Here is an 11,317-nt window from a genome sequence, read left to right as displayed (position 1 = left end):
AGAATTTGGTAGACGTTGTAGGAAAAGTTTGTGTTGGTTAGGCTGGTGCACAGGGAGAGAAACTGAAACATTAAATACAAAATAACAGATCTGAAGGAGTTGAAGAGTTGTTCTAGTTTCTTCCACCAACAAAAACCAGCAAGCTCTATTTCCACCTATATACGTGCCAAAAAACTGTACCCATGCAGGCTATTGCAGCTTATAATCAGCCTACTTTGGATGAAACTCCTTCAGATAATCAGAGACTGAGCTATTTCCATACCCAAGCAAGCACCTTGAATTTAATCTGAAGATCTGAAAATTAATGGGCAACCCATGCTGTTTTGTGAGGACAGGTGTTATATGCTTCTGCTGGTTAATCCTAATCAGAAGCCTGGCTGCCACATTATGGACCGACTGCAGTTTCCAAGTTTTTGTTTTTTAATGGCATCCCCTAGTACAGAGGTCTTCAAACTTGGCCCTTTTATGACTTGTGGACTTCAACTCCCAGAATTCCCCAGCTAGCATGCCTGGCTGAGGAATTCTGGGAGTTGAAGTCCACAAGTCATAAAAGGGCTAAGTTTGAAGACCCCTGCCCTGTAGAATGCATTACAATAAATTGATTACAAATTATTGCATGAATAAGATTAGCCAAATTAGACTTTTCCAGGAAAGGCTTAAGATGGTGAGTCAATCACAGCTGAAAGATCCTGCCATAGATGAACCAATTCTATTTTTCAAGGTCTAAACTATGAAACAATTTGCCTTGGGAGTTATCCATGTCATTTACATTGTTTATGTTGTAAGGTTTTTTAATGGTTTAATTGTTAGTTTTTTATATGTGGTTAGATGTTTGCAAGCCATGATGAATGGCAAAATGGTTAGCATATCATATTTAAAAGTATAAATAAATATATAAGCCAATAATTAAGATCCAGCTCCTTCTCTGACTGTAATAACAAGCAGATTTCATTCTATCACCTTTGTGCCTATTCCTGGTTTTAAGGGAAAGAATCAAGTCAAACCATATGATTAAGATAATGGTAGCCAAACCTTACTTTATTGCTCAGTCCTTGTGTAAGTGCATCAAGAATTCTTTCGGTTTCTTCTTGAAAATGTAGAATATAATAGCCTGGACTTTGGCTTGCACAATCCCTGTTCTACACTAAATCTAATATATGTAGTGGTTGACATCAAGTCAGAGTAGAGAGACAATTACTTGTTTCACATGCATCATATATCTATTTGTGCCTGCATCTGTTTCACTTCTGCTTGGTTAAAGTTGTGCAAAAAATTTGAGCATGTGCTTCTGTTGAGTTTGGGCAGTGTGTGTAAGAGAAAGGGGTGGAGGGAGAAAGAAACAAAAGCACACCAACTTTTTGCACAGGCTGTGAATGGGCCTCTCTGGTTGCTCAAGAGTTAATAGTTCTCTCTTGTAATTTGTTTCCCTGTGCCAAAGTGGGTGTTGCTGGAATGTGTTTTGTAAAGGGGGGGGGTGTACTGAGCGTGTCCTCTGAAGAGGGACGATGTCAGTATCAAAAAGACTCAAAAGGGGGAGGTTTCCAAAAATAAAATTGCCCATCCTATCCAGAGCCGGCCAATGCAAGAGGCAAAGGAGAAGGTGCCTTGGAGTTGTCTGGAAAGAATAATACCACGCGCGCTCTGACAGCCACTGAAGAGAATTCTAAGGCAGGGAACTGTTGCTTCTGGTTCAGGAAGACCTGTGCTGTTGCTCCTTTGAGCCGTCCTTTTCCATCTAGACAGCAGGTTATTACTGAAGCCTCTTTTGGATGTACCTGAACATGTGATTGGCTCTGAAATGTACCAGAGGGATTTAGCTGGGAGGACTTTTTTCCAAAGTCCAATTGTATTTGGTGTATGACCCTATTAATCTGACAAGAGTCCACTTTTTTTCTTGCATGGAAATCATGAGGCGTTCCTGGAACAGGTTTCTCCCATTAACTATAGCACTTTTTATGGCGGTTGTGGACGGTCAGAGAGACCTTGCTGGGCGACTGGATCAATATCCTTCTTTCAGGACAGATGCTGGGAACAGGGAGACAACACAGCTAAGATTTCAGCAGAACCAAGGCAGGTTTGGGCCAAGAACTAAGGTGCACAGTTTGTTCCGGGTACATGGTTCTTCTTCTACATTGGAACATGTTCCTGTAACTCCTCAGACAAATGCTGCGGCTAATGCCCGAATCAGAAATCCAGCAGGGAGGGAACTTCAGAAACAATACTCAGCTCCCACAGTCCACAAACTCCCATCTCTCACCAATGTGAGATCTCAGAGCAGCAATCCTAGAACAAACACCGGTGCTCTGAGTAGACGTCCAAGCTGGATTCCACAGCAGAGAACACCATCGGTGAACCTTGTCCAAAATGGACCACGACCACGGACAGCCCCACAAGTGCAGATGCAGACTGCCAGAGGCCGAATGGCAGGGTAAGTGCAACCAGCATTCTCCAGTTGTCATATAACTTGGGAGATCTGAGCGCTCTTTGCTTATCTCCATGTCAGCTTTGCACTTATATTCTGATTTTAGAGCTTATCAGTTAATGCAACCTAGAAAATGCCAATTTACTTCACATAATAACAAGTCAAGAATTCCACTGCTGAGGTCTCTGCAAGCTATCTGCTGTATCAGAATCTAAGTGATTTAAGTTTAAGCTGTTATCCACTTTTGCAACTAGAAAACAAATTAAACTGGGAGACTGTGAGTTGTAGTTTCATCTTAGCCATGAAAGTCAGCTAGGTGACCTTGGACTAATCATACACTCTCAGTGTAACTCACCTCACAGGGCTGTTGTTGTGGAGAAAATAGGAGGAAGAAAGAATATTAGATATGTTTGCGGCCTTGAATTGTTTATTAAAAAATAATGGCAGGTATAAACAAAATAAATAAAAAATAAATGTGAGGTATACAAGAATGCTCCATACTGCACCCACAATTTAGCTATGACAGGCCCAATGATTCTCCACTTGAATGGAGCTGCTATTAGCTGCCCACCAACCCAAATCTTATTTTCTATTGGTTACTTCATGTAAATTTGGCATAATGAGTACTTCCAATTGGAATAAACCAGAGAGAAATTCCATGGCTTATAATAATTGCATTGTGGTTTGCAGTGGTAAGCTAAGACACCCTGTGCTGTGTTTAGTGGAATGGCCAAGTCTGTCTATGAGTTAAGTTTAAAAAGAATGCGAAAATGTTAGTAACCATGGTTTGTTGTTCAAATAAACCACAGTCTCATGTGTTGTCTAGCATGAATGGATGTGTAGGTATACACCACTTTTCCTTTTGGCTTGCCAGACATACAGGCAGGAGGCTTTTGTCTCTCTTATGTTAGTGTTATGGATTTGCCCTCTTTTTTAGGATGGGGAGGACAGGAGATTTTTCCCCCCTTCTGTTCTTGATATAGATTTCTAGTCTTTCTTCCCCATAGTTCTGTTACTGAATTCACACATCACACTAAACCAGGGTTTATTTTAATAATAGTTTGTTAAATAAACCACAATTGGCTAGGTTTACAGATCATGCTTACCATAAACTGTGATTTACAAACCAAAATAATTATGCTCGCAAAATCGGCTAAACTAAATTAAAAAAATCACTTATAGCCCAGTCTCCCCCAATTTGGATTACAAGGATCAACAACATTTTTAGGTAATAGCCACTACCGTTTAATTTCATGCAAGGCTTCTTCCAAGTCTAGTTTTTTTAAAAATGCATGATAAATAAACATGATACATGAATAAGTAAACAAGCCTACATTCTATGTAGAGTACAGAGAGTTTTGTTGAATACAGCTATCCAATTTACTATTTTAAATATTTTTTTAAAAACATAATTTGAAGTCAAGGGACCTAATTTAAGAGTTAACTCTACGAAGAAGTAAATGTCCAAAAACAAACTTTTGTTGCCCAGATGTGGTAGCTTTACTTAAAGCTTATAAATTATGGAGAGATTAACAATAAATTAGGTGAAAATTTAAAAAGCTTTTTTGAAAATAAGATTTTTTTTAGAAAAAACACATACACATTCATTTAGAAAATAAGCACAAATGTCCTCATTTAGTACTAATTAATATTAATGCCATCATGATAGTCTAGGATGCAAAGTTTCAAGAAATCTATTGGATTATCTCACCCAATGTTTCTCAACCTTGGCAACTTGAAGATATGGCTGGCTTGAGGATTCTGGTAATTGAAGTCTACACATCTTAAAATTCCCAAGATTGAGAAACACAGATGTAACCAGAAAGACCAAAGCAAAGTTCTTTTCACTGGGGCCCATTCAGTACATCTGAGGAGGAAATGTGGTCTGTCAGTGAAAACTATTTCCTTATGGAGATGTTTTGATGTAATGTGTCATTGACATTTTGCTTGGGTATGAACCTCATATGGTTTAACAGGTGTTTTTAGAAACCTTGGGTTTTACTACATGGAGGTTTTAAAAAAACAATTTTCATTTAATTTAAAGACAAATGTGGGAAAGAAAATATAGACTCAAATTTATTTATCACATATTTCACCAAATGAGGATCCCGGATTGATGGATCCAAGGATGCTCAAATAAATCCTGAAAGAGCATATGAATGAAGGAAAGTGAACCACTTTAATGTCCATTGCAAGAAGTGGCTATGCCTTTCTGCCTTACATATAATCTGAGCATTATGGAAGGAAGAAACTATCAATTTCAGTTCTGTCCCATTTCTCACTTTTTCAATCTATTTAAGATCATATTTGTTTTGAAAAGTCCATACAAAAGTTATCTAGATCTCCTGCAAATCTGTAAAGAATTTATATCTTTATTAGGACAGCCTACCATTTAAACAGCATTTATAACCTTGCAAACGTTTTGAAAGTGGTTTACCATTGCCCTCTTGCTAGGCTTGAAAGGGACTGACTCAAAGTCATTCCATTGGCATTCATACCTAAGACAAGGCTAAAGCTCAGTATCTTTAATCGTTACACTTATAATCAGTCTTAATTTCAGAATCAGAATCAAAATAGAGCTGGAAGGGACCTTGGAGATCTTCTAGTCCAGCCCCCTGCTCAAGCAGGAGACCCTATCATTTCAGACAAGTGGCTGTCCAATCTCTTCTTAAAAACCTTGAATGATGAAGCACCCAGTACTAGTAATTCATGTGATTTTGATTCTATGCCTCTGTTTATACAACCAAGGATTGTATTATTTTTTTGGCTGCTGCCGCACATGCTGACTCATGTTTAAGTGATCGTCCACTAGGACTCCCTCTCACAATTATTGTTTTTGAGACAGGTTTCACCTAATCTGTACTTATACCTTTGGCTTTTCCTGCCCAGGTGTAAAACCTTGCTTTTCTCCACATTAAATATCATTTTGTTAGATAGGACCCATTGTTCAAGTCTGTCAAGATCTTTTTGGAGATCTTTTCTGAGCTTGTCTTCTGGGGTGTTGGCTACTCCTGCCAGCTTAGTGTCATCTGCAAATTTGATGAGTTTCCTTCTATTCCCTCATCTAAGTCATTTATTAAGATATTGAAGAGTACTGGGCCTTAGACAGAACCCTGTGGTACCCCACTGCTTACTTTCCTCCATGTAGATGTAGTACCATTAAGGACTATTCATTGAGTAATGTTTGTCAGCCAGTTACAAATCCATCTGGTGATGATGCTGTCTATCCCACATTTTTCTAGCTTACCAAGAAGTAGGTTGTAGTCTACTTTGTCAAGTGCCTTGCTGAAGTCTAAGTATACTATGTCTATAGCATTTTGCTGGTCTACTAATTTAGTCACTTTGTCAAAGAATGAAATAAGATTGGCTTGGCATGATCTGTTTTTAACAAATCTGTGCTGGCTACTAATTATAACTTTATTTGTTTCTAGATATTCACAGATTTTTTTTATTATTTTTTCCAGTATCTTCCCAGGTATTGATATTAGGCTGATTGGTCTGTAGTTTCCTGGGTCTGTTTTTTTCTCCTTTTTTGAAGATGGGAACCACATCCACATCAATTTTAGTCATCTGACTGTTCCATTCATATTTGGAAAAGCTAATTGGACCAAATTGTTTTTATTTTAAAAATAATAGCTACATAGAAGAGGATAGAACCTATGTAGGGAGGAGGAATTAAACTTTTTTCTGCACCATACTCATTACAAACTATGTTATTGCACTAATCTTGATATGTTTAATCTTAGTTTGTTAAACCGCAGTGATAATTTCATATATGATGCTAAGCTATAAACTGACATTTACAAACTGCATGGTTTGGTTTATCTATTATACAAAGCCAGAATCAAACAAACAGCACAATATATGCAACATATGAATCTGGCCAATGTCAACTTTACAAATGCCCCTCAGCTGTCTTCAAGGCTCTTTAATTGTATATCTGATAATCCTTGTTTCTTACCTGTACATCAGTTTACATGAGGTATAGTCAGAAATCAATTGTCCACTTTGTGGGCCAATCTAGTTATATTTACCAATATGCAAAATTGGGTCAGCTGCTCAATCAACCTAAATCAATGTACAGTAAAGGCTGCCAGAGGGCCATAGCTCTTCATCCACTTCTTTTTGCCAAAGCCTACTTTTTAAGTATTTTTTTAAAAATGGAACTAACCCTCTTCTCCCTTCCCAAAAGGACTAGGAAGCTATTTCATCGGGAAAAGCACAGGTGGGTAGGAGCTGTTCCACTCCCCACTTTGGAAGAACAATTGGAACCAGGTGGAACTTTGCTGTCTTGGCATCTATACGGCTAAGCAGACATTCAGAGCTAAACATGCCACAAAGGCAGTTCAGCTTGTTAACTTCTTCTAGGAGCATCACCCTTCTTTAAGCTGTAAACATGTGGTGGTCCTCAAAGCAGCAGGAATTTATTTTGCATTCTTTCTGAGGCAGCAAAAACCACACACTGCTCAAGTCACTCAAATGTTGAGAAAATTATTTAACTGCAACCAGATGCTCAGAGGGTTGGTGTAGAGGAAAACCAGCGATGCCTTTAGTTTTCCCTGGATTTCAACATACTGTTAAAATTCTCCACCAGAAATGGAAAAGTCCTTTGCTTACCGCCCACAGCAAAATGGACTTTTCCTTTTCTTCTAGTTAATAGTAGCCCAGACCACATAGTTGTCTAATTCTGAACTCTTTCAGAGCTGTTTCATGTATAATGTGCATTTTGGAAAACCACCTAATGTTTTTGAAGATTTATATGAATATGTACTTTATAAATGAAAAACACTTTATTTGGACATATGCCTGTATTTTGGGGGTTTATTCATTAGTGAGGGCTATAAATTGAGTAGAAAGGCAAGTATAACTGGAATAAATAAGTTAGGAAAGCTAAATTTCAGACTTCATCCTAGAAAAAGGTTTAAATGTAATAGTTTGCCTTTACTCTGGAGCTGCTACATTTATAGCTAGAATTCAAATAATTATACGTATAACTGCAATGGGCATGGCGCTTATCTTTGGCATACATATAAAAAATACATGTATTCTCTTTCTCCAACTGGGTTAAGATTTGTTAAATTGTTATTTCTCTGTATGAATCACTATTCCTTATTTGAAATAGGAGTTACACTGAGCATGACTTCCTTTTATACATGCTACTTTTATCTTTTATTACTTTAAAAATCTTGAACTATTGTCAGCTTTGTGTGCTTTCAGTTTTAATTCAGAAAAAACATATGACCAGTCAGCCGATTATGAAAATACTGTTCTAAGGTAAAATCTTACAGTGAAAACCCAACCTGTAAGTGTGTTTAATACTAAAGAGAATAACCAGGTGTTAGCAATGTAGTTTTCTTTTCAAGGAGAATGAGGGGTTAGTAAATTTGCCAAAGTTCTGGAATTTATTCCCTTTGTAACATAAAATCTCTAGCATGAAGTCAGCAGGAGTTGACTTCTTTACTCAGGGGTTTTAATTTTTATTTAACTTGATGTACTGCCAATGTCTCTCAGTGGTTTACAGCTAGGTCTGTTTTCTGGGCAGGGTGAGTGGTGCTGCTTATGGAAATCTGTCAGATTATGCCAGCAATCTGAGCTAGAATGAGAAGTGTTTCCTTCCTTTGTAATCAAGTTAGCAAATCCAACATGAGGAATAGAAGGCTATGGTCAATTAGTGTGGTATAGTGGTCAATATGCTGGACAGACTCAGCTTTTAGTTTGGTCTTAGGCATGGAAACTTGCTGGAGAAATTTGGAGCCAGTCACTGTCTCTCAGCCCAAGCTCTGTGTCTTGTCTGGTATGAAAGATGGATATAGCAATTTTAAGATAGATAGACTTCAACTCTCAGAAATCCCCAGCCAGCATGGGGCTAGAAAACACTGCTTTATGGTATGGTCATGCCAACATGCGTCAAAGGAGAAAAATGCTGAATTCATGCATTGGGTTAAGCCAAAATTTGATTAGTTTTGACTTAGTGCAGCATTTCTCAAACTATGGGTCACCCACAATTGTAAAATAGAGGGAAGGATTTATAAGCATCAAATCTGAAAGAGAAAAAAGACTGGGACTGTTAATCTCAATGCAGGTGCACTGGGAGACAAAACATTGCAGCCTGACAGAGTTTTCCAAACTGCAGCATTTTAATATTTTTTTTAAAAAAATTGAGGGTAATAATACATTCGATTTAGACCTTGCCTTTCCTTCGGAAGTGCAAAGTGTTCTCCTCCCCATCTAGGAAAACAGCAAATTTTATCTTTAGTTTATTCTTTTAATAAAACAAATTGGAAGTTGGCATGCCATAAAAGAAAGCATGTACCTTTACTATCATATCCACTTGAAGCAAAATCTCTGGCCAAACAATGTTACCAGCAGGGTGGTAGAGGGACTTTTGGGAAATTAATTGTGGAATGTACTAATTATGCAAATGCCAATTCAAATTTATAATAGAATTCCAAATTATGATTTGATTCAGAAAATCAAATCAATTTGGATTCAGAAAAAAAAAATTCTCTACACAGGCACAAATTGCTGAAATAATCCAAATCAATCCAAAGGATCCTGTTGATTTCAGCATTCAAATTGACTCCCTGATTCAATGCAGAAAATAGTTTTCAAAAATAACCTTAGCTGAATGGTTTGGTTTGATTTCAGGAAGTTTCAGGTTATTAATCCTGCCATTTGTAACTATTTAGACCAAATGTCTGCGGGGGACAATGCTGCTCAGGGTGGACCACGGCTCCTAGAACAAATCGATGTATTAAACGTGAGTATAAAATTGTTAGAACTGCTGTTATCAAAATTGCATATGAAATTATACCTACTGCATAATATATACAAGATGTAAAAGAAAAATTCCAGTTTCAAGGGGTTGGTGGTCTAAACTGATATCAGTGAATGCAGAGACAAAGGATGGGGTTGAGGAAAGAAGGCAGTAGTTTTTGCAAGCCAAATATATTTGGAGTTTCCATGCTAGTTTCTATGCTAATGTAGATAGAATTTGTCATGTGATACATAACATGGTTTTTATCATATCTGCTTTGACATTGTCTGTTTGGAAGATAATTGACAAAAGTCTATCCAAATATTAGAACAGCGTTAGCAATTAAACTTTTGCTTCATTTCGTGAAGCTGATGGAGTTGAGAACCGAAAGTAGAATAATGAATGTAAGCATGCTAAGCATGATTCTCAGGCAGGAATTAGTACAAAATGGAATTTAGTAATGATACTTGGCTATGTTTGCACAATGTACTTAAGCAGGTCAGTTAAAAAATCTAGCAGCAGCAATCCAGAGTATAGTTTGACTTTTATATTTAGTTCTTTTTTTTTTCTGAATAAATCTGATCCTTTTCGATCAGTTTAGATTCTGTTCCATTGTATGAACACAAGTATCTTTCTAATCAACTTAAGTACAGATAGTCCTCAAGTTATGACCATAATGGGGTCTGCTCATTATGCTTGTATAACAGTCGTAAAACCATTGTATGATGTTTTTACAGTGGTCATTAAGCAAACCAGTAGTTCACTATGGGCATGGTTTTTGCTGAAAATTGGAAGTGCTGGTTTTCAGCAAAATCATCATAAGACATGGTCACGTGACTGTAGGATGCTGCAAATGGCTGTAAATGCAGCTGTGCTGCTGAGTGCCTGAAGTGTGGTCATGCCTCCTTTTTCAGGTAGGTTGTAACCTCAACTAGTCAGTAAGCAACCAGTCATTAAGTAACCAGGAGACTGGGGGCTAAAACATATAAGGAACGGCTGCTGGAATTGGGTATGTCTAGTTTAATGAAGAGAAGGATGAGGGGGACATGATAGCAGTGTTCCAGTATCTCAGGGGTTGCCACAAAGAAGAGGGAGTCAAGCTATCCTCTAAAGCACCTGAAGGCAGCACAAGAAGCAATGGATGATCAAGGAGAGAAGCAATCTAGAACTAAATGTCTATGGAGATTCTCAGTCATCCAGGTCATGGATGCTAATCACCTTTCCATCCAAGTCAGCCTCTAAGATAGCCACTGCCATTTTTTTTAGCAAAGTTCTTTTACTTTAGAATAAAGGTCAAGCTGTTATGTCTTTCAGCTGATTTGCCAAAAAAGCTGACACAGTGCTAGGCTGCATTAACAGAGGGATAGAATCAAGATCATGTGAAGTGTTAATACCACTTTATGATGCCTTGGTAAGACCACACTTGGAATACTCCATCCAGCTTTGGCCTCCACAATGTAAAAAAAAAATGTTGAGGTTCTAGAAAGCATGCAGAGAAGAAGAACAAAGATGATTAGAGGACTGGATTCTAAAACATATAAAGAATGAGAGCTGGAATTGGGTATGTCTAGTTTAATGAAGAAAAGGATGAGGGGTGACATGATAGCAGTGTTCCAATATCTCAGGGGTTGCCACAAAGAAGAGGGAGTCAAGCTATCCTCCAAAGCACCTGAAGGCAGCACAAGAAGCAATGGATGATCAAGGAGAGAAGCAATCTAGAACTAAATGTCTATGGAGATTCTCAGTCATCCAGGTCATGGTTGTCCCAAAGGTACCTTTTCACATGGCAACTGGACTTTCTTTTTTCTTTTAGAGATTCGTTGATGCCATCTGGGTCACCTGAGTAGTGCAAATGGGTGTGGAGCCTTCTTGGAACTGTTGAAAGGACTGTGTTTAGACTAGAGATAGATGATGTCATATCCCTCCTCCTTTGTTGAGAGAGGTGTTGTGTTCTTTGTATTCCCCCCCCCCTTAATCCCCTATGCATATCCTGATCACCCATTAAGGGTGATTGCCTTTCACCATTGATCGCCCATTAAGGGTGATTGCCCTTCACCATTGATCGCCCATTAAGGGTGATTGCCCTTCTCCATCTGCATACAGTTTCATGCCCGTTGCTGGTTGGCTAACTAGCAACA

The 11,317-nt window shown here is 38.1% G+C and overlaps 1 protein-coding gene across 1 annotated transcript in view; it reads left to right on the top strand.

The window, feature by feature from the left end:
* Positions 1-1,581: 1,581 nt before the first annotated feature.
* Positions 1,582-11,317, top strand: part of LTBP2 (latent transforming growth factor beta binding protein 2) — a 126,256-nt gene continuing 116,520 nt past the window's right edge. Inside the window, exons 1-2 of the mRNA XM_029285310.1 lie at positions 1,582-2,428; positions 9,112-9,182. Coding sequence (XP_029141143.1) covers positions 1,899-2,428; positions 9,112-9,182 — 601 coding nt within the window. The 5' untranslated portion in view covers positions 1,582-1,898. The remainder of the gene's footprint in view (positions 2,429-9,111; positions 9,183-11,317) is intronic.

Source organism: Protobothrops mucrosquamatus, unplaced genomic scaffold, assembly GCF_001527695.2.
Source record: "Protobothrops mucrosquamatus isolate PMUCROS unplaced genomic scaffold, P.Mucros_1.0 scaffold1498, whole genome shotgun sequence".
In the NCBI taxonomy this organism is placed as follows: Eukaryota; Metazoa; Chordata; class Lepidosauria; order Squamata; family Viperidae; genus Protobothrops; species Protobothrops mucrosquamatus.
Note: the sequence above shows the minus strand (reverse complement) of the source record. Positions and strands in the feature narration are given on the sequence as shown.